The sequence below is a fragment of the Myotis daubentonii genome, chromosome 13, assembly GCF_963259705.1.
Source record: "Myotis daubentonii chromosome 13, mMyoDau2.1, whole genome shotgun sequence".
Lineage (NCBI taxonomy): Eukaryota > Metazoa > Chordata > Mammalia > Chiroptera > Vespertilionidae > Myotis > Myotis daubentonii.
Genome location: NC_081852.1, coordinates 6479862 through 6507474, shown reverse-complemented (window position 1 = coordinate 6507474; position 27613 = coordinate 6479862). Strand labels below are relative to the sequence as shown.

The window sequence follows — 27613 nt, the reverse complement described above, 5'->3', positions numbered from 1 at the left end:
TATTCATTTTATCATATAAATGAAAGCTTAGCCCAACTGGTGCGGCTCAGTGGTTGAGCGTCATCCCATGTACCAAGATGTCACCAGTTCTATTTCCAGTCAGGGCACATGCTCAGATTGTGGGCTTGATCCCTAGTAGGGAGTGTGCAGGAGGCAGCAGCTCGATGTTTCTCTCTCATTAATGTTTCTATCTCTCCCTTCTCCCTTCTTCTCTTTCTAAAAAATCAACAAAGACATATTTAAAAAAGTGAACACTTAAACCAACAAATTCCAAATACAAATGACTCAAAGAATAATGATAATTACTACCCACAGGGACTCTAAATGTAAACTGTACACAATTCTAGAATACAAAAATATTTTTTTCTGGCTCATCTGAAAATGTGAATGCATATCCTAGAGTAGTGATGGCGAACCTTTTGAGCTCAATGTGTCAGCATTTTGAAAAACCCTAACTTAACTCTGGTGCCGTGTCACATATAGAAATTTTTTGATATTTGCAACCATAGTAAAACAAAGACTTATATTTTTGATACTTATTTTATATATTTAAATGCCATTTAACAAAGAAAAATCAACCAAAAAAATGAGTTCGCGTGTCATAGGTTTGCCATCACTGTCCTACAGGCTAAGAAATATTGCTTATAATCTGTCCCTTTTTTTGAGAATTTTCTACACTAACAGAAAATAAAAATGACGGCTCTGGTAAAAGTGGTGTTTTCTTTTGCCATGCTTTGTTTAACTTAGGTAATAAACTCTGTATGAAAGCTCTGAAACCTGTGAACATGAATCAGTGTTTGGTAAGTTGTGAGGTTAGAACTCCCTGTCTCCTTCCTCCTAAGTTTTCACACTGCCAGTCCTCCCTGGGACCAGAACCAAAGCTCTCTGATGAACCTAGTGCATATGGCTTTCCCATGCCTTCTCCTCACGTCAGTCTCAGGGTGACTAGCTGATAAACACATCACACATCACTCGCTGGTAATGTAAATATTAAAATAGATGAACAAAAAGCATGACTCCAAATCTACTTACACCATAATAAAACTATTACTGCTGAAATTCTCAGATGAAAAGATCAGTATGTTATGTTAAGAAATCAGACAACCCAAAGACACAAAACACAAAGAACATTAACAAAAAGGAAGGTGGGGTGGGGGGAGGGGGTAAAACAAAAGGATGACCAGAAGCAACAGACAATTCCAAAATTCATATTCAAGTCCTAAGTACTTCTAGACTGAATCAAGTGTATACTTATTAAAATTTTTTAATGTCTGCCATGATTTTTGATTTACATTAAGTAAATCTACTCAAAGCCAGCAAATAATTGTGGATAATTAACTTGAGCAGTTCTCAGAAATAACATGATACAACCAATACATGGGGGAAGGGAAGTCTATGTCAACTAGCAGGTGGTATTTTGAAAGAGTAGAGTAATTTAACAATATTATTAGGGAGAGACAGAATACATTATACTTGACATGGCTGAAGTGCTGTCATACATTTTGACCTTTAGAAACTACATTTTGGGCCAAAGATAAGGATACGATCTGTACCTGGGAACAAAACACCACCTTTGATCATTTCTCCCATGATGCACCCAACTGACCAAATGTCAACTGAAAACAAAATGCAATGACATTAACATAAAGAATTTGGTTAAAATAAAAAATAAAAAAACATTAAAAAAAATCACGCACACCATGTACACTTTAAAATTATAGAAAGCAGTACAAAATAAAAATGAGTGACAGTGAATGTGCTCTAACTACCAGCAGAGACTGTATTTCCTGCTGCCGGACGCAGCCTACGAACATTTCAGCTTCTCATCTCAGCAGTTTTTGAACTGTAATAGCCACAAGCTATCTGTTTAAAACCCCCTTGTAAGAATGAACCATCTTCATCCCCATTAGCGAACATAAGGAAGTCCATCACTAACTAATTTCACTGCTGCAGCAGCACAAGGATACAGTCCCTTCCTGGAAAGAGGATTTTGTGGCAAACCATTTCTCCCATAATGCACCCCACAGACCATAAATCCACTATATGTTTGCAGCACAAAAGAAGGAAAAGCAAAGCAAAAGGTCATTAAAATCAAAGAAGCATAATATGACTGCATTATATAAAAACTACAAAACATCACAAAAAGAAAAAAGTGATTTTAATTTTAGCTAATGGAATAATTTAAAACACAAAACATTTTTCAAAAGGCTTTGAATTACAAAAGCAAATGGTGAAGTGTGGCCTTTTAACTATATATCTAATTTTAAAGTGAGAGCCATGCACAGAAATAATGTAGTTAAAAATCCTATACATTTTGTCACTGAAAATTTGTTTATAAAATACAAAATAGCAGCAAACTTAAACTTTGTAAATAAGGTTGAAAAAGTACACGAGGTAGCAAAATTTAAAAAATGAAATCTTGACAATATTTTGAGTTTTAACTGTGCATTATGCTCTCTCTTTAAGTCAACAAAAAAGCATGAGCAGAAATAATTTAGCATGTTAAATATTTAACAGAAAGCATGTATTTCTATGAATAATTATAGTTAAGAATTAATCTGAAGCCCTTTAGAAATTTTCAAACTGGATTTCATAAATGTATTTGAGTAGTGCTATATCTATTTTGAATTGAAAATCATTTGTTCCCCAGCAATGCTGTGCTACATCTACCCTACTATCCCAACAGGAACAAGTGCATGGACAGTGGATAAATGATCAAGTCAGGAAACTCAGTAAAAAAGCATATATCATGTTTTCTACCTAAAGCCTTTAAACCCATAAAACTAAATGGCTTTGGTTGAAGACGTTTCGTTTTGGCTGAATACAGTCTGAGAGTTCCCACTTCAACGAGACCTCTAATCAATTCTGAAGAGATCTGCTAGACCAGTGGTTCTCAACCTTGGCTGCACATTAGAATCACCTGGGAATCTTTTTAAAATCCTGATTTCTGGGCCTCGTCCTCCGGAAATTCTGTTTCTTTGTTATGGGGTGGGGCCACAACATTAGTAACAAAGAAACAGAATTTCCGGAGGATGAGGCCCAGAAATCAGGATTTTAAAAAGATTCCCAGGTGATTCTAATGTGCAGCCTAGGTTGAGAACCACTGCCTTAGAAGCTTTCATTTTTGAAGCTTTAAGTTCTAAATTCTTTAAGGGCAAAAAAGGAAAAAGGTAGAAATTGATGTGAGAGAGAGAGACACCCTTTACCACACTGGAGGACTTAGGAAATGTCACTGTACTTTCTGGGACACACCCTTACAGGAGACTGCCAGTTCACCATAGACTCATAGGAGCTAAACTGGAAAGAAATTTTGGAAAACCTTTGGAATTAAAGTTTCTCTAAAATTTAATATTAAAATAAAGGCAAATATTTTTTATATGTATGGTAGGATTCAACTTTGAAAGACAAGAATTTAGGAAAAAAATTCCAGGGTTTTCATTTTTGGTAAAAATCTATTACAATAAAATTTCCCTATAGATTATAGAGAATGGCAAACTTTACTTAAATATCCAGGACACAGTTATGTAGAAAACTTTAAGAAATCACATAAACCCATTTTTAAACAGACTATGAAAGTCGCAAGCATGTGGGTTCGTGTCTGGGTCAGTGGTTCATGCATAAAACTTCTTTTAATGGGTCTATAGCCAATTAGGCAGCTTATATATATTCCAGTATATTATACTTTCTACAAAGCTTTGAGGTAGCTTGCAATAAGAGGCAACATTAAAGACAAAGTTGTTAAAACAGGTGAGGGTGGGTGGAGGAAGTTCTTATGTTTGCCCTTGATGGCTAATGCAGTTATTGTTATTAAGCATTACATTTGACTCTGTTTCCTGAGACCAAAAAAAAGAAAGAAAAGGTGATAAGGTCATCTGCATAACTCTTAATCTATGAGGAAAGCAAGTCAATTCTTAATATGTTTTTTTTTTTTTAGTGCTAATTTCTGGCAGGGAGCTATCTCCCCAAATCACATTTATAGGCCACAGAGTGACACATTACACAGTAGCTGGGAAAGTAAATGGTTTTATAGCAAATGCAAAAGCAATCTTCATGTTGGTCACTTGTATCAATTCTAAAAAAAAACCCTAAAAAACAACAACAAAATCTCAATGAGTCTAATACTAAATCGAACTCACTAGATCTACAGGGTATAAGACAATTTTAGATAGTAAGAAAACAAAACATCCTGTTTATTTAAGAACAAAAGAATAATAGTAAATGTTTAAAGTATTTGTTTTTAATTAGCTCAGAAAATAAAAGGAAGTTAAAATCCTCAGTTCAATATTATCTTTTCTAAAAATGATTCAAGAAGACTGACTTAATACAGTTTCTTAGTTCAAAGCAAACTGCTAGGAAAAAGTCCAGGCCCTATTCCAGGCAGTACTTTGGATGAAGTTACCACAAGTCAATAAAGGCCTGTGCACTTTCACCCCTGTCTGAAAGTCTACAACATTTCTTCTTAAATATATGTGTATGTTTAATTTTTTAATAATTCATGAACTACATGCCTGACAATTTTCTTCAACCTTGATTCTAATGCTGATATATGTAACTGAATATACCCACACATAATATGCCATCTCTTTAAGGCTGGACACAGGGCGTTGATGAAACAGCAGTTTCCTACAAACGGTCACCTTTATTATCCATCAGCTTTGCAGATGGCTTTATCCTGGCTCTTCAAGCTTACTAAGTGCTATTGCTGGTAACTCCTGTCTCAGGGGGTTGGAAATAGGTGCAAATGTCACTAACAGCAAACTAGGATTCATACAAAAGATAAACTGTCAGTCCACTATATATACTCCTTGAGCCCATGTTAGAAATATTCACTGTAAAGTTACAGGAAAGTAAATTTCAGGGGCCATGGCAACAAAGTCCTTATCCAAAGGTAGTGTTGATGGTTAGGTATTTGTAATTAAATAAACAGGTACCCTAATTTTCCCAAACATTTATGACAAAATTTAGAGTTACTTTAAAACTCTTGACACAACGTTTCAGTGACATATATTTAACTATGCACTTCCGCTTAACTATTTACATAAGAAATCTCATAAAACAGAACAGTATTTCAAGTAAATGTGTTTTCTGACCGTTTTCTTTGTAGCCCATCCCTAGGATGACTTCAGGTGCTCTGTAGTAGCGTGTCACTACGTAGGGTGTCATCATGAAACTAGTTCCTGCAGTCCTGGCCAGTCCAAAGTCAAGAATCTTCAAAGTGCAGTCTGATTTTACTACTATATTACTGGGCTTTAAGTCCTTTAAGAAATAAAAAAATAAAAGAATGCTATGACATATACAAATATTTTGCAGTTCACAAGTTATCAGATCACTGATAAAACAATTCATGCAAACTGTTTATTTTTCTCACCATAATCGATATCACGGCATAAATTCATTATATTGGGCACATTTGAGGAATTCACTTGATGGTATTTAACTTATGAATACATACAGTTATTAGAGAACTTAGTAATATTTTATTTGCTAGAAATTATGATTAGCTAGTAATTTTTGATCAAGTGGAGTAAAGTGATTTGGAACTACAACTAAAAGCTCACATAAGCCCTAGCTGGTTTGGCTCAGTGGATAGAGCGTAGGCCTGGAGTCTGAAGGATCCCGGGTTCAATTCCAGTCAAGGGTTGCGGGCTCAATCCCCAGTGTGGGGCATGCAAGAGGCAGCCTATCAATGATTCTCTCTCATCATTGATGTTTCTATCTCTCTCTCCCTTTCCCTTCCTCTCTGAAATCAATAAAAAAATCTATAATAATAAAAGCATAATATGCTAATTAGACCGGACATCCTTCCAGATGAAGCTGGGGCTGCAAGGGAAGCCAGTGCCAGCAGCTGGGGGAAGGAAGGCCTACTCTTGCATAAAGTTTGTGCATCAGGCCTCTAGTATTTAAAAATAAAAAAGCTCATATAAAACGAATATGGTAAAAGAAAGAGAGAATCATAAGTTAGCATTTATATTCACTTGTATACTAAATTACCAGCATAAGAAAACCTGATTTTAAAGACACAATGGAGTTTGTGTAGATAATACAGATCAATAATTGGCCATTCTATGTCAATCCAAGCAGGTGTCATTTGACCTCTCTCATTGGCAGATGGCCAAGTATAATGACGGAAACAGTCCTCAGTGGTCTTTCCATCACTGACTGCTGTCCCAAATCACACAAATTTGTCCGTAAAATCTCTGTCTGCTCACAGAGGTAGGACAGCATTGTCTTGGTGCCACTAATCTATATAATTACTTGCTGTTAATGCTACTAAATAATGTCTTCGTGAAGAATTTTCCACCTGATCCCAACTTTAAGCAATTCCATGCTGTGGTCATTAAAAGGAAGGCAGCAGCGTAAGCACTCATGGCTTCAAGTTCAACACATTTTGCCTGTTAGCTCCCATGAAACCTATTGTGAACCAAGAGACCATAGAAAGCAAACATACATCCATGACACAAACACACTCCGTTATGGCCTGAAAAGCATGACTGCTTTTTCAATGTCTCTATCCAGGAAAAATTGTATGTTGTCTTTAACATCTTTTCATAGGCAATCATGGATGGTTTTAGAAGATAAATAACCCAAGGGCTTTATCAAATTAAAAATAGAGATCAATAGGTGTAGCGAAACAGAAGATGAAAATTTTCATTATTGCTGTTCCATAAATATGATATTGGCACTATTTCCAAAACACAATACTCAGCCAAGTAACTTTGCATGTTCAAAAATATAGCTTACAAGCTTTGATACCATTTCAATGTCTACTCGGATGGGTAAAGGCCAATGGCTCTTTACACTACTGCATTCTCATCTAGAAATACAATTCTAATTTTAAACATTTTATTTTGGAAAATTAAGAGTAAAATACACTTAAAAGTAGATTTTTTTTAAAGAAAAAACTGTCCAAAAATGCCTCAAATAATATTACCTGAAATCTATCCTTCTATTTATCAATATGTACCTTTCTACCGGTGCTAGAACCATATGAGAAGAACAACTGAATTTGCATGAATTTGTAGCAGAGTGGAACTAAGCTAACATTATTCCATCTTCTCTCAGAGTTTCTAGCCTCCTCACAATTAGGTAGGTAGTCAGGCAAGCCTAACTGTGATTAGTTCTGTGAAGTGGGATGTGAGTGAGAACATATAGAAGGGCATCCTGTTGGTGACTGTAACATTCCAGATGATGGACCCTCTGTCAGTCTGGGTTGCTGAGCATTGAGGTAAAGCAGAGCCCTCACCCGTCATGACCTGCACTGGACATGCGATGCGGGAAATAAACCGTAGTTGGTGAGCCATGGAGAATTCAGGGTTTGGTACCCAGCATAGCCCAGCTGTGACATTGTGATTTATAATTACTATATATTTGGTCTTTGTCTCAATTACTGAGACAGAGCTCCAAAAACCTTAGAATTTCTTTCTTTTTTTTAAAAAAAATTTTTTTTATTCATTTTTTTTTTTTTTTGAGAGAGAGAGAGAGAAAGAGGAAGGGAGAGGGAGAGAGAAACGTTGATCAGCTCTCTCTTGCACATATTCTGACCCGGGATCAGACCTACAACCTGGGTATGTGCCTAACCTAGAATCAAACTTAATCCTTTGGTGCACAGGACAACACTCAACCAACTAGCCACACCAACCAGGGCAAGAATTCCTTAATTGATAAGAGCAATAAAGGTGACTGTTATTTTTAAAGCCCTTTTCACTGACCCTGAGTTTATGTTAATGAGCTGACTTGCAAAGCCCAAAAGGATGGGGCTGGTTGCCAAGGGAACCAACATTGTGATTTGAGCTTCAACTTTCAGCTCCACCCCCAGACCTCAGCTAGCTTTCAATTACCAATGGTCAATGATTCAATCAACATGCCTAGGAAGGAAATGAAGACTCCATAAAAACCACAAAAGACAAGTTTTGGTGCTGAACATGTGAAGATCTGAGGAGTGGCACACCCAGAAAGGGCATGGAGCTCCACACCCCTTTCCACATACCTTGCCCTATGCACCTCTCCATTTGGCTCTCCCTGAGTTAATGTCCTTTGTAATAAACTGGGAGTCTACTAAGTAAAATGTTTTCCTGAGTCTGTGAGAAGCTCTGGCAAATAAATTGATCCTGAGTAGAAAGATGTGGGAACCTCTGAATTATAGCCAGGAGGTCAGAATCACAGTAATAACCAGGGCTTGTGATCGGCATCTGCAGTGGGGGCAATCTTGTGGGGCTGAGCTTTTAACCTGTGGGATCTGAATCTGTCTCCAGGTAGAAAGTGTCAGAACTGAATTAAATTGTAGGACACCAGCTGAAGTACAGAAAACCTGAAAATTGTTTGGTGAGAAAAACTGACACACGTGGTGTCACAAGTGGTACTGTACTACAGTAAACGCCGAGCCCTGCTCTTCCTCGTCACCGGTCTATTCTGATAACCAGACACGCGGTGTCACAAGTGGTACTGTAGTGCAGTACACACAGCCTGCTCTTCCTTCTCACCGGTCTATGGTCTATTCTGATATCACTGAAACTGGTGCCAGGTAGGGTGCTACTCTTCCATACACACATGATCATAGCTTAGCAGTCGAGTAGCAGGCAGCAGGGAAACTAATACCACAGTTGGAAAAGTGATCCAGGTTATATAATAGCAACGCCTTCGAAGACACTGTCACTTGCAGGAACTCGGCAGGCACAGCCCTGCATAATGAAGCTGAGGCTCTAGAATAGGGTTGGCAAAGGAAGGCCTACCTGTGAAGAAACAGCCACACTCATTCAGTTGCTTATTGTCTATGGCTATTTTTGTGTTACACTAGCAAAGCTATAACAGAGCTTGTATCATCTGTAAAGCCTAAAATACTATCTGGCCTTGTCTTTACAGAGTAAGTTTGGGAAGAAGTGATTAGAAAGTAAAATTTTAGTAGTGTGTGTTGGTGGCTACTGGATAGATGTGAAAGAATGTAGTACAGTAAACGTAACACAGAGCACGTAATACAGTAAACACAATTTACTGCCACTTTACAAGCAGAAATGAAAGGGAACAGAGTTTAGAATATTTCAGGCCTTGCCATTCTGGGAAAACTAAAAGTTACTAGACACTTACAAAAAAAAGCAGTGTATATAGCAGATATCTCCTCCTCCCAACCCTGTATACCTCTATACCTTTTCACCTTCAGATGACTTGTCTCAATCAAGAGAATGTGAGAGAATGTGATGTCCACCAAACCTGAAGACGGCTGTAAATGAGCTTGCTTGATTTAGCTTGGTTCTCCTGTCTTTCACCATGAGAAAAGGAAGAGCCCAACGAAGACCAGCAATTTCCAAACTTTTTAATCTCATGACACACATAAAGTGGTTGCTAAAATTCTGCAGCACACCAAAAAAAGTATGTTTTGCTGATATGACAAAAACAACACCACCACCTAGGTGTAATTTTATACACAGCATGGACTTCCTCTTCTCACACATGGTGAGACCGACTACCCGACAGCGGAGCCTCACTCAGCCTGGGTCTCTGAGCGACCCTAGGGAAGCCCAGCCCCACCCTGACTTTCACTGAACCCCTACAGGACAAAAGTTCAGGTTATTTAGCAAGTAAGCACTCTCAGCCCAGCAGAAGCATTAGCTTAGGCTGCGGGGACTTTGAATGAGTACTAGAGCAGAGAGAGGAGTAAATTGTGGCCTCAAGACCAGCTACAGAATTGAGTGCAGTAGTTTATCCCATTAAACTTCTAGTAAGATACTCAAGAAAAGGAACAGACATCAAATAAAACCATGGAAGAACAGTTTCCAGAACTTACTGCATGAAGAAAGTGGGAACAAGGAGCACCAGGGGTGGCCTACCGTGGGTGCTGTGCTGCGAGCTCTGACTCCTGGGCAGCACGGAGCACTCATTCTTCCAGCTGCTGGCCCTGTAGGCTGCCGACAGCTTTAGCAAGTCTCTCCCCAGGAACTGCCTTCAGCGAGGTGCCTCGTTTTCCAAGGTCCTGCTGCCCCCAGGACAAAGGCCCAGTTGAGTTACCAGCTGAGGCCCCTGGAGTGACTGCATCCAATTCACTTTCTCCCTCTGTGCACTTTTACTTCCTTAACTCCCCTCAGAGACCCCATATAAATCTTATTAGTTCAAATTTATTATGTAAATTTTCTATTGTACTGTATTTTTAATACTTTATTGCCTATATACTAAAGGAATATGTATAGTATCCCAGTACATACTATTGTATTTGTGCAGTTATCCTATTTTTTACAATTTAAGATTTGTACATGGCAACTCTATTCCATGTCAAGTTCTTGACATTATTTATCCAAATAAGTGTATAATACCCTTCATCCTTATAAGTAACTCTTTTTCCCATTATAATCACTTCACTTGATTAAAAACTTATTCTTGTGTTGTTGTTTTTTTTTTAATTGATGCTTAGAAAGAGAGAAAGGGAGAAAGAGGGAGAGAAAGACCAATTTGCTGTTCCACTTATTTATGCATTCACTGGTTCATTTTCTGTATGTGCCCTGACCAGGGATCAAACCTTGGCGTATGACGACGCTCTAATCAACTGAGCTACCTGGCCAGGGCTCTTTTTTTCAATTTTAATTTTTATATCAAATCTATTGGGTGACATTAGTCAATAAAACCATATAGGTTTCAAGTGTATGACTCCAAAACACACCATCTGCACACTGCATCATGCACATACCACCCAAAGTAACGTCTCTTTCCACCACCATTTATCCCCCCTTTGCCCTTTTCAATGCCCCCGCCCCCCCCCCCCCCGACCTTTCCCTCTGGCTACCACCATGCTGTTGTCAGATCTATGGTTTTCTTATTATTAATCCCCTCCCCTTTTGAGAGAAAAAGCAAGAGAGAGAAACATCAATTTTTGTCATTCCACTTGGTTACTTCTTTTTCTTTAAATCCTTACCTGAGGATATTTTTTCCATTGAGTTTTTTAGAGAGCGTGGAGGGGAAGAAGAAATGGGGTTAAGAGAGAGAGAGAGAGAAACATCGATGTGAGAGACACATCAATTAGTTGCCTCTTGCACATGACCCTGCTGGGGCTGAGGATCAAGCCTGCAACCGTGGTATGTACTCTTCATCGGGAATTGAACCCAAGATCCTTTGGTCTGAGGGCCAAAGCTCTAACCACTTAGCAGCCCGGCCAGGATTTGGTTGCTTCTTCTGTGTGCCCTGACCTGTGATCAAACCCACAAACTTGGTGTACTGGGAGGACACTCTAACCAACCAAGCTACCAGTCAGGGCTCAGAAGTTGGTTCTTTAAAAAGAGCAACAACATTGATAAACCTTTACCTAGACAATGAAAAAAAAAAACACGGTGCAATTAACTAAAATTATAAATTAAAATGGGGACATTACTACCAACTTTACAGACACAAAAGGATTATAAAAAAAAACTATGAGCAAGTGTATACCAACAAATTAGATCATTTAGATGAAAAAAAGAAGTTCCTAAAAATACACAATATTACCACAACTGACTCAAGAAACACAAAACCTGAACACACCCAGAACAAGTAAAGAGAGCGAATCAATAATGAAAATCTAAAAAAAAGGGAAATTCTACCAATCATTTAATTAAGAATTGACATCAATCCTTCTTAAACTCTTTCAAAAAACAGATGAGGAAAGAACAGTTTCTAACTCATTCTGAGGCCAGCATTACCTTGATACCAAATTCTGACAGACATCATTAAAAAATAAATCTACAAAGCAGTATCACTTATGAACACAGATGTAAAAATTCTCAGCAAAATAATCCCAAGAGCATATTAAAAGGTTTATACATTATGACTAAAGTGGGATTTGATCCCAGGAATGCAAGTGTTCAATGTACAAAATGAATCAATTTAATGTATCACATTGATTCAAGGAAAGCCAAACATGATCACTTCAATTGATGCAGAAATGCATTTAACAAAATCCAACATCTTTTCATAATAAAAGCACTTAAACTTGGAGTAAAAGGTATGTGGTAAAAAATTAATCTTACTGTAAAGAGAGGTCTGGCTTTGGCCCTCAGTGATAGGTAACCTCTCGGCCCTGAATGTCCTGACTGATAGCAGTGTCTTTGTTCGCCTGGGGTTTTGGCCACAGGAAGTCTAACAATGTGAGACTAAAGGTATTAGTGTAAACCTTAGGAAGGTGGAGACTAAAGGTCCGCCACCAGGAAGGCAATATGTGATTGAGCAGCCAGGAAAACTCTGGATACCAAAAACTTGGGTGAGCTTTCCTAGCCAGCAAATACTCTGTACTTTCAAACTCTGAGGAAAGAATGACTGGCTGGAATCTCCATGTTTGGACCTCTCTCAGATTATGCCCAATGCATCACCTCCTTTGATTGGTTCAAATTTGTATGCTTTTACTATAATAACACTGTAATCATAAGTACAGTGCTGTTTGGAGCTGAGTCCCTCTAGTGAATTATTAAAACAGAGTAGTTTTGGGGACCACAAGTTTGTAGCCAGTTGACCTGAACTGAAGGCAGTCTTGTGGATCTGTACCCTCTGACCATACAATTTGCATATAATTCCAATGCAAAATGGAACTTCTTTAAAGAGATCAAGGGCATTTATGAAGACCCCACAGCTAATATCATACTCCTAAGATCAAGAACAGGGCACAGATTTCCACTTTGCCACTTCCATTCAACATTTTGCTGGAAGCTTTAGCCAGAGCAACTAGGCAAAAACAACAACAACAAAACAAACAAAAAAACCCCAACAACAAACAAACAAATAACAAAACACAACAAAAAACCCAACCAAAACAAATCGGAAAGAAAGAAATCAAACAATTGGGCAAATGAGATGATCTTACAAATAGAAAATTGTAAAAATAAAATAAAAAATCTCCACTATATTTGAATGAATTAAGCAAAGCTACATCAATACACAAAGACCAGCTGTGTTTTAATACTAGCCAGTGGGCAAACTACGGCCCGCGGGCCGGATCCGGACAGTTTGAAATGAATAAAACTATTGAAAAAAAAAGACCGTACCCTTTTATGTAATGATGTTTACTTTGAATTTATATTAGTTCACACAAACACTCCATCCATGCTTTTGTTCCGGCCCTCCGGTCCAGTTTAAGAACCCATTGTGGCCCTCAAGTCAAAAAGTTTGCCCACCCTTGTTATACACTAGCAATGAACAAATTAAAAACTAAGAAAATAATTTCATTTACACTAGCTTCCAAAATAAAAAATATCTAGAGAAAAATTTAACTAACGAGGTGAAAGACTTGCACACCGAAAACTGTAAAACACTGCTGAGATTTAAGAAGAACTATGTTATAGACCAGTGATGGAGAACCTTTTGAGCTCGGTGTGTCAGCATTTTGAAAAACCCTAACTTAACTCTGGTGCCGTGTCACATATAGAAATTTTTTGGTATTTGGAACCATAGTAAAACAAAGCCTTATATTTTTGATATTGATTTTATATATTTAAATGCCATTTAACAAAGAAAAATCAACCAAAAAAATGAGTTCATGTGTCACCTGACACGCGTGTCATAGGTTCACCATCACTGTTATAGACTGAACTGTGTCTCCCCCAACCCCAAATTCACATGTGGAAGCCGTAACCCCTGTGTGGCTGTATCTGGATATAGGTCCCGTATGAAGGTAATTAAGTTTTTAAATGAGGTCATAAAGATGGGGCTCTAATCCAAAATAACTGGTGTCTTTGTAAAAAATACCAGAGCTTGTGCACATGCCCTCCAACACCCCCTCTTTGGCACAAGCCAGGAAGAGAGGTATCACCAAAAACTGAATTTGCTGGTCATGCATGGACTTCTAGCCTCCAAAACTGTGAGAAAACAAATTTCTGTTGTTTAAGCCATCCAGTGTATAGTATTTTGTTATGGAGCCCAACTAAGACTAATATAATCTAAGTAAAAGAAAAGACACCCTGTGTTCATGAGCTGGAATATTAAATATAGTTAAGATGGCAAAATTACCCAATCTTTAGATTCAATGAAATCCTTATTAAAATTCCAATAGCCTTTCCTGCAGAAATGGAAAAGCTGATACTCAAATTCATACAAAATCACAAGGGGTTCTGAATAGTCAAAATGATGTTGGAAAAAAAAAGAATAAAGTTAAAGGATTCCCACTTTCCCATTTTAAAACTTACTACAAAGTTACAGCGATCAAAATAATGTGGTACTGGTATAAGGACAGAGATACACAGATCAATGGAAGAGCACTAAGAGTCCAGATAAAACAATATATGGTCAATTTTCAACAAGGGGGCCAAGACCATTCAACTAGGAAACAATAATCCCTTAAATCAAGTGCTGGAACAACTGGATTTCCACAAGCATATTACACATCTGCACTAATAAAAGAGAAACATGGTAATTGGCGTACGACCGCTACCCTTCCCATTGGCTAATCAGCGAGATATGCAAATTAACTGGCAGCCAAGATGGCGGCCAGCAGCCAGGCAGCTGATGTGAACAGGGAGGCTTGCTTGCCCCAGCATGAGGAAGCCAAGGTTCCCCGTCTGCAGCTGGGGGGCTCTGAGCTCCTGAAGCAACAACTCCAAAAGATACAATGTTTCAATTATAGAAGCTAAAAGATGGCGGTTAATTTGCATACTCAGGCTCCAAGCGGAGCGAAGCCAAACAGCCCTGAAGCGGCAGGGCAGAGAGGCCTCAGGGCCCCGGGAACAGTGGAGCAGACAGGCCTCCTGGCCCCGGGATCAGCGGAGCCGCGAGGCCTCAGGACCCCGGGATCAGCGGAGCCGCGAGGCCTCAGGACCCCGGGATCAGCGGAGCCGAGAGGCCTCCCGGCCCAGGATCAGCAGAGCGAGAGGGGTCCTGGCCCCGGGATCAGCGGAGCAAGGAGACCTCCCAGCACCAGGATCAGCGTGACAGGGGGCAGCGACCAAACCCCTGATCGCCCTGCAGCTCTGTGCATGACAAGAGGCGGTGCCCCAACTCCCCAATCAGCCCTGCTCTGAGCCCGACCAGGGGATGCACCTAGGGATTGGGCCTGCCCTCTGCCACCCGGGAGGAGCAGGCCTAAGCCAGCAGGTCGTTATCTCCCTAGGGGTCCCAGACTGCGAGAGGGCACAGGCCAGGCTGAGGGACACCCCCCCATCCCCCGCCCCCCCCGTGCACAAATTTTTGTGCACCGGGCCTCTAGTTTAATATATAAAAATCAACTCAAAATGGGTCAAAGACCTAAACATAAGAGCTAAAACTATACAACTCTGAGAAGAAAACCTAAGTGTAAATATTAATGATTTTGCATTTGACAATGGATTCCTATATATGACACCAAAAGAACACACAACCAAAGACAAAATAAACAGAATTTCATGAAAATTAGAAACTTTTGTCAAAGGATATCAAAAAAGTGAAAAGACAACATATAAAATGGGAGAAAATATTTACAAATCACATATCTGATAAGGGTCCAGTATCTGAAATATATAAAGAACCCCTACAACTCAATAATAAAAAGCAAAACAACCTAATTAAAAAATGGGCCAAGGACTTGACTAGAAATTCCTCCCACAAAGGTATGCACATGGCCAACAAGCACACATAAAGATACTCAACATCATTCGTCATTAGGGAAATGCAAATAAAAACCACAATAAAATACCAGTTCATATGCACTAGGAGGGTTAGAATAAAAAAGTCAGTAAACATTGGCAAAGATTTAAAGAAATTGGATTCTCAGCCATAAATTGTTACTAGGAATGTAAAATGGTGTAGCCACTATGGAATACAGTTTGGTGGTTCTTTAGAAAGTTAAATATAGGTTTACCATATGACTCAGCAATTCCACTCCTAGGTAGAATTGAAAACAAGAACTCAAATAAATACTTGTACATGAATGTCCATAGCAGTGTTATCCACAAAGCTAAAACTTAGAAATAACCCAAATGTTTATCCATGAACAAAATGTGGTAAATACATAAAACAGAATATTAGTCATAAAAAAGAATGAACTACTGATACATGCTACAACATGGATAACCTTGAAAACGTTATGCTAAGTCAAAGAAGCTGGACACAAAGGTCACATCATTGTGCGATTCCAAGCATATAAAATCCAGAAGAGGTAAGTGTATAGTCACAGAAAGCAGACTGGTATGATGCTTGGGGCTGGGAAAGAGGGAATGAGGAGTGACTACTTCATGGGTATGAGGTTTTCTTTTGGAGCAATTGATATGGGTGGTGGCTTCACGTTTTGTGAATGTACTAAATGTCACTGAATTGTACACTTTAAGATGATTACTCTTATGTTACATGAATTTCACCTCAATGGATAAAAACAGATTATGATGATAGTAGTTTCTACTAACCCGATGAATAATTCCAGCAGAGTGAAGGTGCTTGATTCCACACAGCATCTGATAGAGAAGGTAGGACATTCTTTCATGATCTAGTTCCATCTGAATCACTTGGCAAAGATTTGCATCCATGAGCTCCATGACTATGTAACTTCATGGGTGAAAAAAGATGACAGCTAAAGTGTACAGCAACAATCTAAGAATAAGGCACTAACATAAAATTTTAATTATCACACTTACACATCTTGAAATTCTTCTAGTGATTTCTGTGGTGTGAAAACATTCAAAAGGCCAATTATCTGCAGCAAAAGCAGAGAGATTAAAAAATTAGAAATTGCTACATGGGTTAAAAAAATCCAGTTTAAAATTTTCTAAATCTTATTTTCTAAGCTCAAGTAATTTCTTTTCTTTTGTGTAATTAAAACGTTACGGCCAGGGGCTGGGGATAGAGAGGGAGCCAGAACACAGAGGAACTTCAGGGCAGTGAAAATACTGTGTGATACAATAAAGGTGGACACATGTCATTATACATCTGTCCAAACCCACAGAAGGTATAACACCAAGAGTGAACCCCAATGTAAGCTACGGGCTTTTTTTGGGTGATATGGATGTGTCAGTGTAGGTTCACTGCTTGTAACAACTGTACCACTCTGGTGGCGATGCTGATAATGGGGGAGGCTGTGTGGGGGGGGGGGGCAGGAGCTATATGGAAAATTTTTGTACCTTCCACTCAATTTTGCTATGAGCTGAAAACTTTCTTGAAAAAACAAGTCTTTAAAAAATTATAACAGAAGACCTCCACATAATGCATTCCCAAACGAACACTATGCTATACAATCCTCAACATGAATTGAAGGCAAATCTGAAATCTCTTATGTTTGTTTATAGCCAACTCAGAACCTCTATATAATCTCAGCCTTTGCCCCTAAATTTTTCAGAATTCTGCACGTTCCCAGGTACACTCAGTCCCAGCATATTCCACTGGCCTGTCCACCGGCAGGCTTCTTTCCCGCTGTTCTTCTATCAGCCTCTTTTCTCTATCTGTACCTTTCCCAGAGTGACATTACCTATGGCATTTTCTCCAAACATCTCTATGTGGGTAATTTCTAAATATGAACTAAGAGTCCTTGCTTAGCTCATAAGTCTCAGATATACATTGCAACTTCACAAGGAAGTCTCACAAATAATATAAAATTGAACTCGTTATTTGTACTCAAACTCCGTACTTTTCCAGAGTGCCTTCTCTTTTACAATAGAAGACTCAGAGTGATTTTGTTTTACTCGTTTTTCAATATTTGCACTGTAATAAATATTTTAAACAATGTTATCCATTGCACTGTCAGTCTGAACTTCAGCCTCTTCTTTTCATTCTTTGTGCTACTACACAGGCCGAGGACTCTAATCATAATTCATATAATGACTAACACTAGGTTCCCTAACTTGATACTTTGGCCATATTAAAGTAACCATTTTAAAAACTTTAAATGCCTTTAAACAGACTGCTTCATATGCTTGTCATTTACCTACTGAACTTTGTAACCTTCAAGATAGACCTCTTTTTGTAGAGTCTGACAACCCCTTGTCCTTGAGAGAGCTGGATTTTCTCTCTACTTTGTCCCCATAGTGTCTTACATGTTATTATGGCACTTAACACACTGTTGTGTAGTCTTATTTTCACAACAGCCTTGTCCCAGCCACACCAGGATCCTTGTTAGAAAGAGCTGAGCCTTATTCCCTTTATAGGCCTGGCACAGAGAAAGACACCTGGCATACATTTTAAAAATGTTTGCTGACAATTATACTTAGGGGCAAGAATGTTCTTCTAGGCATAAACTTATTATTATTAGGGCAGAATCTATGTTATTCATCTCAGCATAAAGCTTTGCTTAATGAAGGCGTTAAAATATTTGTTCAGTAAATAAATTCAGAAAATTTTCAAACCAGAAAGGGTAAAACATATTTATGGTAGGGGGAGGTGCTGATAGGAAACATTTAGCTGCTCTAAATGAACTCAAGGCTCCTAACCAGTTGAACTGCACACTTGGAGACTTGGACAAATACTAACACTGCTCTTACTAAGATCTGGGAAATCCTAGAGTGGACGAGAGGTGTTAAAGATGAAAGGAATACAGAGACAGAAAGGGGACCAGTGTTTGTTCAGAGCTGAGGGGGTGGAAATGGGGAAATGAGAGCCATAGGACATATGGTTTCTTTTTGAGGTAAGGAAAAGTCACACACATCAGTGAGTAAACTAAAAACCACTGACTTATTCAGATTAAATGGATGAGTAGTATGCTATATAAACTGTATCTCAGTAAAGATGTTACAAAAAAGGACTGAAACAGTTCTCTGATTTTTCAAAAGGGAGATTATATCAATCATAAACTAGACAGCCAGACAAAGTCAAGGACTGATGGAGTGTGTGGCATATGACTACTGTGAGGGAAGTAACTGGAGCAGGAGCAGGTGAAATTCATTGAGAAACTTTATCTTCTTTTGTGAATAAAAACACAGTAACAAAGGACAACAGTAGTAAATCAGAGAAATGCATCTCGATATATTATATGAAGATTTAAAAAAGGCATTTAAAAAATATGTCCCGAATAATAATTCCCATGTAGGTAAGATAAAGAATTGGGGAGAGCTAGGTGATTTTTAGTTAGACATGTAATTTTCTCAGCAGACCCAAGGCTGCTAATGAATTAACCAGGGACCAGGAAGGCCTCCTGAGCAGAATGGGGACACGAAGCCAAGTAAAAGTCCGAACAAAGCAAGCAAGCCCCGCAGTCCAGGCAGAGCCAGATTTCACAGGGGAAATTTAATAGGGACAAACAGAAACTACTAGACTTATTCTCCAAAAACAAAAAAAAAAACAAACACAGAAAAAAGGGAAAGTAAAAAACAGGAGATGTGATGTGTTAGCAGGCCTGTAATAAAGAGTAACTTGTTTAGCCAATGTAAGTTATGTGGTGAGTGGCTTCCGCACAGGGGGGTATGACGTCCACAGTGAAGAGAAAATGACATGCCCATTCCTCTTGGAGGGTGCATCCAGGCATGCAGTGCTGTGCTCTAGGTAAAAGTGTGTTCAAAGATAAGTGAAAAAGAAACTCAATTCTAAAAAAAAAAGAAAGAAAGAAACTCAAAACCATCTATGAAAAGAGTGGGAAATGCATAATCACATGAATGTAGTTAATACCACTTAAAAATGGGTAAGATGCTAGGTTTCATGTTATATGTATTTTACCACACTAAAAACAAACAAACAAAAAAAACAAAACTAAAGAAGTGACTCGGGAAAGCCAGAGAGGTTGAGAACAATAAAGAGATGATTTGTGCAGAACATGAAAATGTTGAAAAGGCAAAACATCCACCCATCACAGAGTAAAAAGATTCCATTACCAATCCTGTTTCCTTTTATTTACTTTTTTAAAATCCTCACCTGGGGATATGTTTTTATTGTGTTTTTTTCTTTAGAGAGAAAGGAAGGGAAGAGAGAGAAACATCTATGTGAGGAAGAAATATCGACCTGGCCAGGACTCCTTATCTTTACTTAACATTTGTTCACTGAACAAATACGTTCAGCACCTCCTCTGTGGCAGCACTGTTCTAGGTGGCAAGGTTACTGCATGGATGGATCTGAGCTACCCCCACTACAGGATTAACCATGTGCAACCAACTTTGCATGCCTTTCCTTTAGTTGATGGAGCCATCTTTCTGTGCAGTTGCCAGGCTCAAGGGAAAGAGAAGCCAGCCATCTCCTCAATACAAAACTTAAGGCAATGACACCACCTCCATCAGGAAACAAGCTACCAGGGGCACAAGCAGCTCTGAGTGCAGGAGGCCACCAGCAACATGCCTGGCTCCCACCTAGAACAAAACTGGCTGACACAACTTCCCTATCACTGACCTTAATCTTCATCTCTGTGCCTTTTCTTAAATGCTAATTTTCCTCTCTGGGAGGTCCACTTCCTCCAACAATCCAATTTTCACCCATTATTTAAGAACTAGAGGCCTGGTGCATGAAATTCGTGCACGGGTAGGGTCCCTAGGCCTGGCCAGCGATCAGGACCGATTGGGGCCTTCTGGATGCTTGCTGGGGGCTCCCTTCCTCGGCTGCTGGCCAGGGCCTTCCTTCATTCTGCACCGCCCCCTGGTGGTCAGCAGATGTCATAGCAAGCAAACCGTCTCCCAATCGAACTCCCGCAGGGACAATTTGCATATTAGGCATATATATATATATATATATATATATATATATTATCTAGGTCCACTCTTCCCCAAAGCCTTTCCATTTCCTTAAGGCTCAGCAATTTCCTCTCCTGAAATCTCAGCATTTGTTTTTCATCCACATGATTTCACAATTAAACTTTGACAGTTAAAATTTATTGTTAGGTCTTTAACTCCTCATGCATTTGTTTTGTCTTCAAATTAACACTGTAAACCCCCAAATAAGGAGCCTAAATTTTAACTCCCATGAAACTTCCCCTTGGTGACACAGAGGCTTGCACACAGTTAACTCTTAAAATGGAGTAAACTGTGTTGTCTGCAACCAGAATGTGCTGAGCTGACTACATTTTATAAACTCCTTCGGAGAAACACCACAAAACATCTCAGGTCAGGTACTTTAGGTTTAGTCATTCATAAAAATGTTCCTTGCACAATTCAATCCCAGTTTATTTCCTCTCAACATGGAGACATCACTCTATTAAAATAATTATAAAATATCAGTATGCTTAATGTAAGCTTTAAAAAGTGTAACTATTTGTTCTCAACATGAGTGAAAGTTGTATGTTTAAGTCCTTATAATCATTAGGAAATAGAATCGGAATGTTTTTCTGCTCACTGGCTATCCTCACCATGAGGTGACCAGTGAGAATGGCATTACCTACAGAGAAGACAGTGGATGGGGAAATGGTCTGAGGCTACACCCAGTGTCAGTAAACAAAGCTCCAGTGTCCATGTGCAACAGAACATTTCCTGACCTGGCAGCTGACACAAACTAAAGCGAAGAGGGGATGAAGCCTAAATAGAGTCCTTCGAAAACACCTGCCTCTTTCAAAGTCCTTTTGCTCATGTCAGAAAAGTACACAATCTGAATTTCAGAAGCTGTTTTTCTTTTAATATAGTGAAGTTGAGAAAAAATTCACACTATAGATATATACACCTTCTATTTCTTTAAATATATTTATCATTTTATTTATTTATTTATTTTTTATTGATTTTAGAGCTAGAGAGGGAGAAAGAGAAACTTCAATAGGCTGCCTCTCCTAACATGCGGCTGACCAGGTATCGAACCTGCAACCTGGGTATGTGCCCTGATTGGGATGACGCTCCAACCAACTGAGCCACACTGGCCAGGGTGAAATATAAACCTTTTAAACAATGCTTCAATCCAGAAGAACAATTCAAAACATCTACTATTTTTAAAGTTTTTGATATTCATACATTCATGAACAAATCTTTATTTCATCTACACTTAAGAAACTTTCTAAAATGTCCCACTTACATTTTTGTGATTAACACATTTCATAAGAACCAGCTCTCTGTAAGCCCGCTTAGCATGGGTTTGATTCTGAAATGGCCGGCTTAGCTTCTTGATTGCAACATTTCTTTCAAGAATGGCATCATAAGCTGCACTGTAATAGAAATTAAAAAACAAAACTGTAATAAAAAATCTGCAAAACTGATTTTCTAAAACATGCATTCAGATGCCTCATGTTCTCCAAAGATAAATGCAATTAGACCAGTTTCCAGTCTCTGATGATCACCATGTTTCTTCTATTTATACTGCAGCACATTCCAAACAATGTACAGCACTAACTGCTTCTTACAACGCAAATGGACTCGAGAAACAACTGACTGTGACTGTGAAGACAGATTCTGCTTGTTCACTGGGCTCCTCCGAGATTCACCTATAATATAAATGGGCACTCAATGCACAAATGTTTACTAAGTGTTCAGGTTCAAAAGATAGCTTAAAGCCTAAATGAACACTCATCCTGCACCTCCACCAGGGAAAGAAACAAAGAATACACATGGTGATAAATTCTACTCAAAATATTTTCTGAAGAATTCTACATAAGTGCATCACTTCTATCCTCTTGGATACAAAATAAATACAAAAAGAGGAAGGGACATATAGAGGTATCTATACAAAAGATTATTATATGAAAAGTAAGCCTTAAAATTTGTTTTAGAGGGGGAATTAAAAATCAAGGTGTTATAATGATGAATTCCAGATTTCAGGCCATCAGAAGCTGCTTCATAATTGTTAATGAACCACCTAAAATTCTGGGAAATAGAACATCATACTCATTACTCTTCATAACTTCCTCTCCCGTGACCAAATGGCATCTGACGCATATTACAGGTAAGAGAAACACAAGCACAAATAAAGGAACATATCTTAAAATTATAGAATATTATAATTAAAAGAAACTTTAAAGTCATTTGGATTTACCACTGCCTGCTATAAGGCCAGAGGTTTACCCAAGTTAAGTCAGAGAGTTAAAAAGTTAAGATAAGACTAGAAGACTAAAACATGAAGTTATATCCTTCAGACTGTTTCTGCTTATGCGATATTTGAAAGTCAGCACATTCCTGATTACAATGGCTCTCACCTAACTGGAAACCTGAATTTGTTTTACAGCTCTCATACCATATCAAATATATTGCAGAAATATATGCATTAAAAATTGGTACTGCATAAAGAAACACATCTGTACATTCTATATATACTATAACTATAACTATATATATATGTGTATATATATATGTATATATATATGGTAGGGCAAAAGTAGGCTTACAGTTTTTTGTAGGGAAAATAATCACAGTAATTAATAAATAACACAAGAGTAAACTCCATGTTTTGTGTACTCACAATTGTGAACCTACTTTTGCACCACCCTGTATATACATGCACATACCAAAATATACGTAAGTATTACCGTCTTTACTTAGAAAGTGTCATATTTACAGATATATCCCTCCTAAATTAAAAAAAAAAATTGAACATTAGAGGTCATGCAACATGTTTAGAAATTTTGACTATTTCAGAAACGGAGTCTTCTGAGAAGGAGACAATGTCTTGTAAACCTAAATCAGACTGTAACACAGTTATAACGGTAGCTCCAGGCAGCACACCAACAGCTCACAAAGGAGAAAGAACACTCCCCAGGAGCAGAGTGAAGTAATTGGGAAACTGTTCATTCAAGGCTAACACTGCACTATATTTTGCCAAATTAAAGCCTCATTTGTTTGCCCTCTTTCTATTTCATCAGAAACACTGAACAGAGTTTATCTTTTCTAGTCCTCTGAGACTGCCTATTTAAACAGAGGAAAAAAGCCAACTCTGCAGACACCTTCAGAGTTTGGTTTCATAATAAAAACTGTTTGAATAATTAGGCCTTTACATTCCTGAAGATAAAATAAATGTAATCTTTTATATTATTTTGCTCAGGAAAAAAAATTAACCAGTAAATTCATTCTTATTCATTTTTATCTGCTAAATCAAAATAATATTTCAAACTCTCTAAGTTCAAAAATACCTGAGCAGGTTATACTATTTTATATCCAAGGAAATGAGACTTCTAATTGCTGCCGAGTAAATGTGCACAAATCAGAAACACCTGGGGCCGTGGGGTCCCAATCCAGACCCAACTGGGGCCCAAAATAATGCCCTTAAAAAATTAAGTTCTTCAGTTGATTCTGATAGTAACACAACAGTGAGTTAAAATTTATTTAATATGTTTGTTTCATAGTAATCTTTTATTAAAGAAGCAAAAATTTGAAGATATTTATTGCTAGGACGGGGCTAAGTTGGCTTAAGGTCCCTTCGAAGGCAATTTTTTCAAAACAGTGGTCCACAAATTTCAAAATACACCCACCAAAGGATAAGTGAAGGTACAGAAACATTACTATATTTTCCAACAGTATTAACTAATTTATAAAGAATACAATCCTCACAACTCTAATTTAATAATTTAGGAGAGAAAACAGGCTTAGAAGTATTAATTTGCCATGAGTCCCAAAGCTATTAAATCATAGAGCTAGATTCTGAACCAAGGGCTGCCTTTCAGCATACTTTCCATGTTGACTTTATCACACTATTTTCTTTATTTTTAATTTGTAGTTGGTTAAATGTAGCTGGTTAGAATGACAACCAGCCAGCCATAAATGCTTTATAAAATGACCCAACTTCTAGTTTTTAATATTATATATTACTTCAAGAATACAGAAGAGAATAAATGTTAGTGTTCCCATTACATAAACTTGTTAACTTTAATTTCTTCTATCTACACTAATAAACGAGAAAAATGGTAATTGGCGTACGGCGATACCCTTTTCATTGGCTAATCAGGGCTATATGCAAATTAACTGCCAACAAGATGGCAGTTAATTTGCATACGTAGGCACAATGCAGGGAGGCGAAAGGGAAAGCAGGAAGAAGCCCCCTGCCACTGACAGTGATCGGAAACCCAGGGGGGAGCTAAGAGCTGGGGGGCAGGGCAAAGGCGGCCCTGGGGCCGCCTTTGCCCTGCCCCCCAGCCATGATCGGAGAATCAGGTGCCTTTTCCGCCCAGTGACAGCAGGAAGTAGGGGTGGAGCCAGCGATGGGAGCTGGGCACGGTCGAAGCTGGCAGTCCCGGGAGCTAGGGGTCCCTTGCCTGGGCCTAAAGCGAAGCCCACGATCGCGGGGCCACTGCAGCTGCGGGTCCCCGCTGCCCGGGCTGGACGCCTAGGCCAGAGGTGTTAGGCCTGGGGAGGGGTGGAGCCTGCAACCGCGGGGAGCTGGGGGTCCCCTGCCCAGGCCTGACACCTCTGCCGGAGGCCTCAGGCCTGGTCAAGGGGCCGATCCGGTGATTGGTGATTGGAGGGTGATGAGGGTCAACTCCTCTGGCCGAGGCATCAGGCCTGGGCGGGGGCCAGAGCCAGTGATTGGGGGGAGATGGGGGTCCCCTGTCCAAGCCTGACACCTCTGGCGGAGGTGTCAGGCCTGGGCAAGGGGCAGAGCCAGCAATCGGAGGGGTTTGGGGGCAGAACCAGTGATGGGGGGAAATGAGGGTCCCCTGCCCAGGCCTGACGCCTCTGTCAGAGGCGTCAGGCTGGGCAAGGGGCTGATCCTGCGATTGGAAGGTGATGGGGGTCAACGCCTGAGGGCTCCCAGTATGTGAGAGGGGGCAGGCTGGGCTGAGGGACACTCCCCCCTACACACCCAGTGCACAAATTTCGTGCACCGGGCCCCTAGTATATATATAAAAGCCTAAGCAACCATTCGACAATTCGCTATGATGCACACTGACCACCAGGGGGCATATGCTCAACGTAAAGGCCTTGGAAACATGGAACAGACTGATAAATCTCAGAGGGAAAGGGGGAGAGGGGAGGGCAGGAAGAGATTAACCAAAGATCCTATATGCATACTAAGGGCCTGGTGCTTAGATTTGTGCACCAGTGCGGTCCTTCGGCCTGGCCTGCGGGGATTGGGCCAAAACCGGTTCTCCAACATCCCTTGAGGGGTCCCAAATTGCAAGAGGGCACAGGCCAGGCCAAGGGAATCCACCGGTGCACAGGGCCTCTAGTCTTACTATAATTGCTCTGATTTTAAAAAAAATGTTTTTATTGATTTCATAGAGGAAGGGAGAAATAGAAATAGAAACATCAATGATCAGCTTCCTCCTGCATGCCCGCTACTGGGGATCGAGCCTGCAACCCCGGCATGTGCCCCAATAGGGAATCGAATTGGGAATCAAACTGCGACCTCCTGGTTCATAGGTTGATGCTCAACCACGGAGCCACGCTGGCCAGGCTGATTTTTAAAAGAAATATATTGTTATAGGTAAAGCCCCCTTCTTTCTCTGTATTCTCAGTTAAGCACTATCCTGAGTTTGCTGTTTATGAATGTTTTCGTACTTTTCTACATACGTATGCACAATAAACATATGGTACTGTTTGCCTATTTTAAACTATATAAAAACTATATATAATGTAAGTATGGTCTGTATCTTGCTTTTAAATTCAATACTACACTTCTGGAATTATCCTTATTGATGCATATAGCTCTAGTTCATTTGAAATGTACAGTATTTCACTGTATGAATATATCACGCTTTCCCATTCACCTGTTGATTGATGCTGTTTTATAAACGGTGCTGCAGAGAACAGCCCTATGCATTTCTCTTCACGTACACGGGCAGGAGTTTTTCTAGAACTGGGAGAATCGCAGGGTCATAAACACATGATTTTTTAATAGATTCTAAAACAAATCCGGTTCAAGAAGAGGTAATGAAGGTATAACTGTGCTTGAGTGAGGCTTAGAAAATTTCCCCAATCACTAGTTATGTGCTAACTTAGTGATCTAAAATCATGAGTAGGACTGCCTTAGTTTATAAGGAATGGTGCTGATATATAAAGTCTAGGCCTTTTATAGAAATTACTTGTAAATTAAATTTTAAAAATACCTAAGAGTTTTGAAACACAGTTAGATGATATAGCTGACTTCATTCCCCAGAGTAAAGGAAGATTTCTGAACTTCCAGTTTCATTATAGTGGGAAAGTGATGATTAAGAAGCTTCTTAATAAACAATTAACTCTGGGAATGGATGTACACATGGGATCAACCAGCACCCACTTATTCTCTCCTGATACAGATATTTGTCTCTACATGGTTTATAACCAAGCATTTAATCATAATTTATTCTTGAAGATGGAGGTGCTGATTTATGGTTGTGTTTTATGAATAATAAAAAAGAACATTAATCCCTGGACAAAACAACTTACTGCGTCACAGCTTTCATTTAAATTATATAGTTTTTAATTAAATTTTTTGAGGCAAATTAAACATTTACACCAAGGTATCTATATTACAAGAAGAGAAAGTAATAGAGTTAATGATTCTTTGCCTAATTTTCGGAAGTAAAAACTTACCATACTATTCCTTGAGCTCCTGAGCCTATAGGTTTTAAATTCTGATATCGTTTCAGGACTGTGAATGTAGAATCTCCAATCTCTACACTATAAAAATTGCTGTCACGCTTACTTCTGCTCATGATGGCAAGCAATTAATTTAATGGCTTCATCCAAAAATTCACCAAGAAGCTGCAAATGGAACAAAATATATTGTTAACAAAATGAATTCATGCAATCTTAAAATTCAAGTTCTCACTCGTTCACTAAAGGTAACAACATTAACTGCTAGATCATGTTAAATGGGCTACTTCTTTAAAGAAAAACATTCAGAAAGAAAAAATATCACAGAGCCTGGTTAGCATCTGCTATACTTAAGGAAATAACTGATGATTGAAAAA

At 38.9% G+C, this 27613-nt stretch overlaps 1 protein-coding gene across 4 annotated transcripts in view; it reads right to left on the bottom strand.

The window, feature by feature from the left end:
• The window catches only part of MAPK8 (mitogen-activated protein kinase 8), a 119399-nt gene that overhangs the window by 23620 nt on the left and 68166 nt on the right, over nt 1–27613 (bottom strand). For 2 of the 4 annotated variants that reach the window (XM_059662068.1, XM_059662070.1), the window contains exons 2-7: nt 27234–27404; nt 21811–21940; nt 16545–16603; nt 16317–16455; nt 5091–5256; nt 1545–1616 (exon numbers count right to left, since the gene is read on the bottom strand). In XM_059662068.1, the coding sequence (XP_059518051.1) occupies nt 1545–1616; nt 5091–5256; nt 16317–16455; nt 16545–16603; nt 21811–21940; nt 27234–27355 (688 nt within the window). In that variant the 5' untranslated portion in view covers nt 27356–27404. Of the gene's footprint in view, nt 1–1544; nt 1617–1967; nt 2040–5090; nt 5257–16316; nt 16456–16544; nt 16604–21810; nt 21941–27233; nt 27405–27613 lie in introns of all 4 variants that reach the window. The other 2 variants (XM_059662069.1, XM_059662071.1) reach the window with 2 other exon arrangements.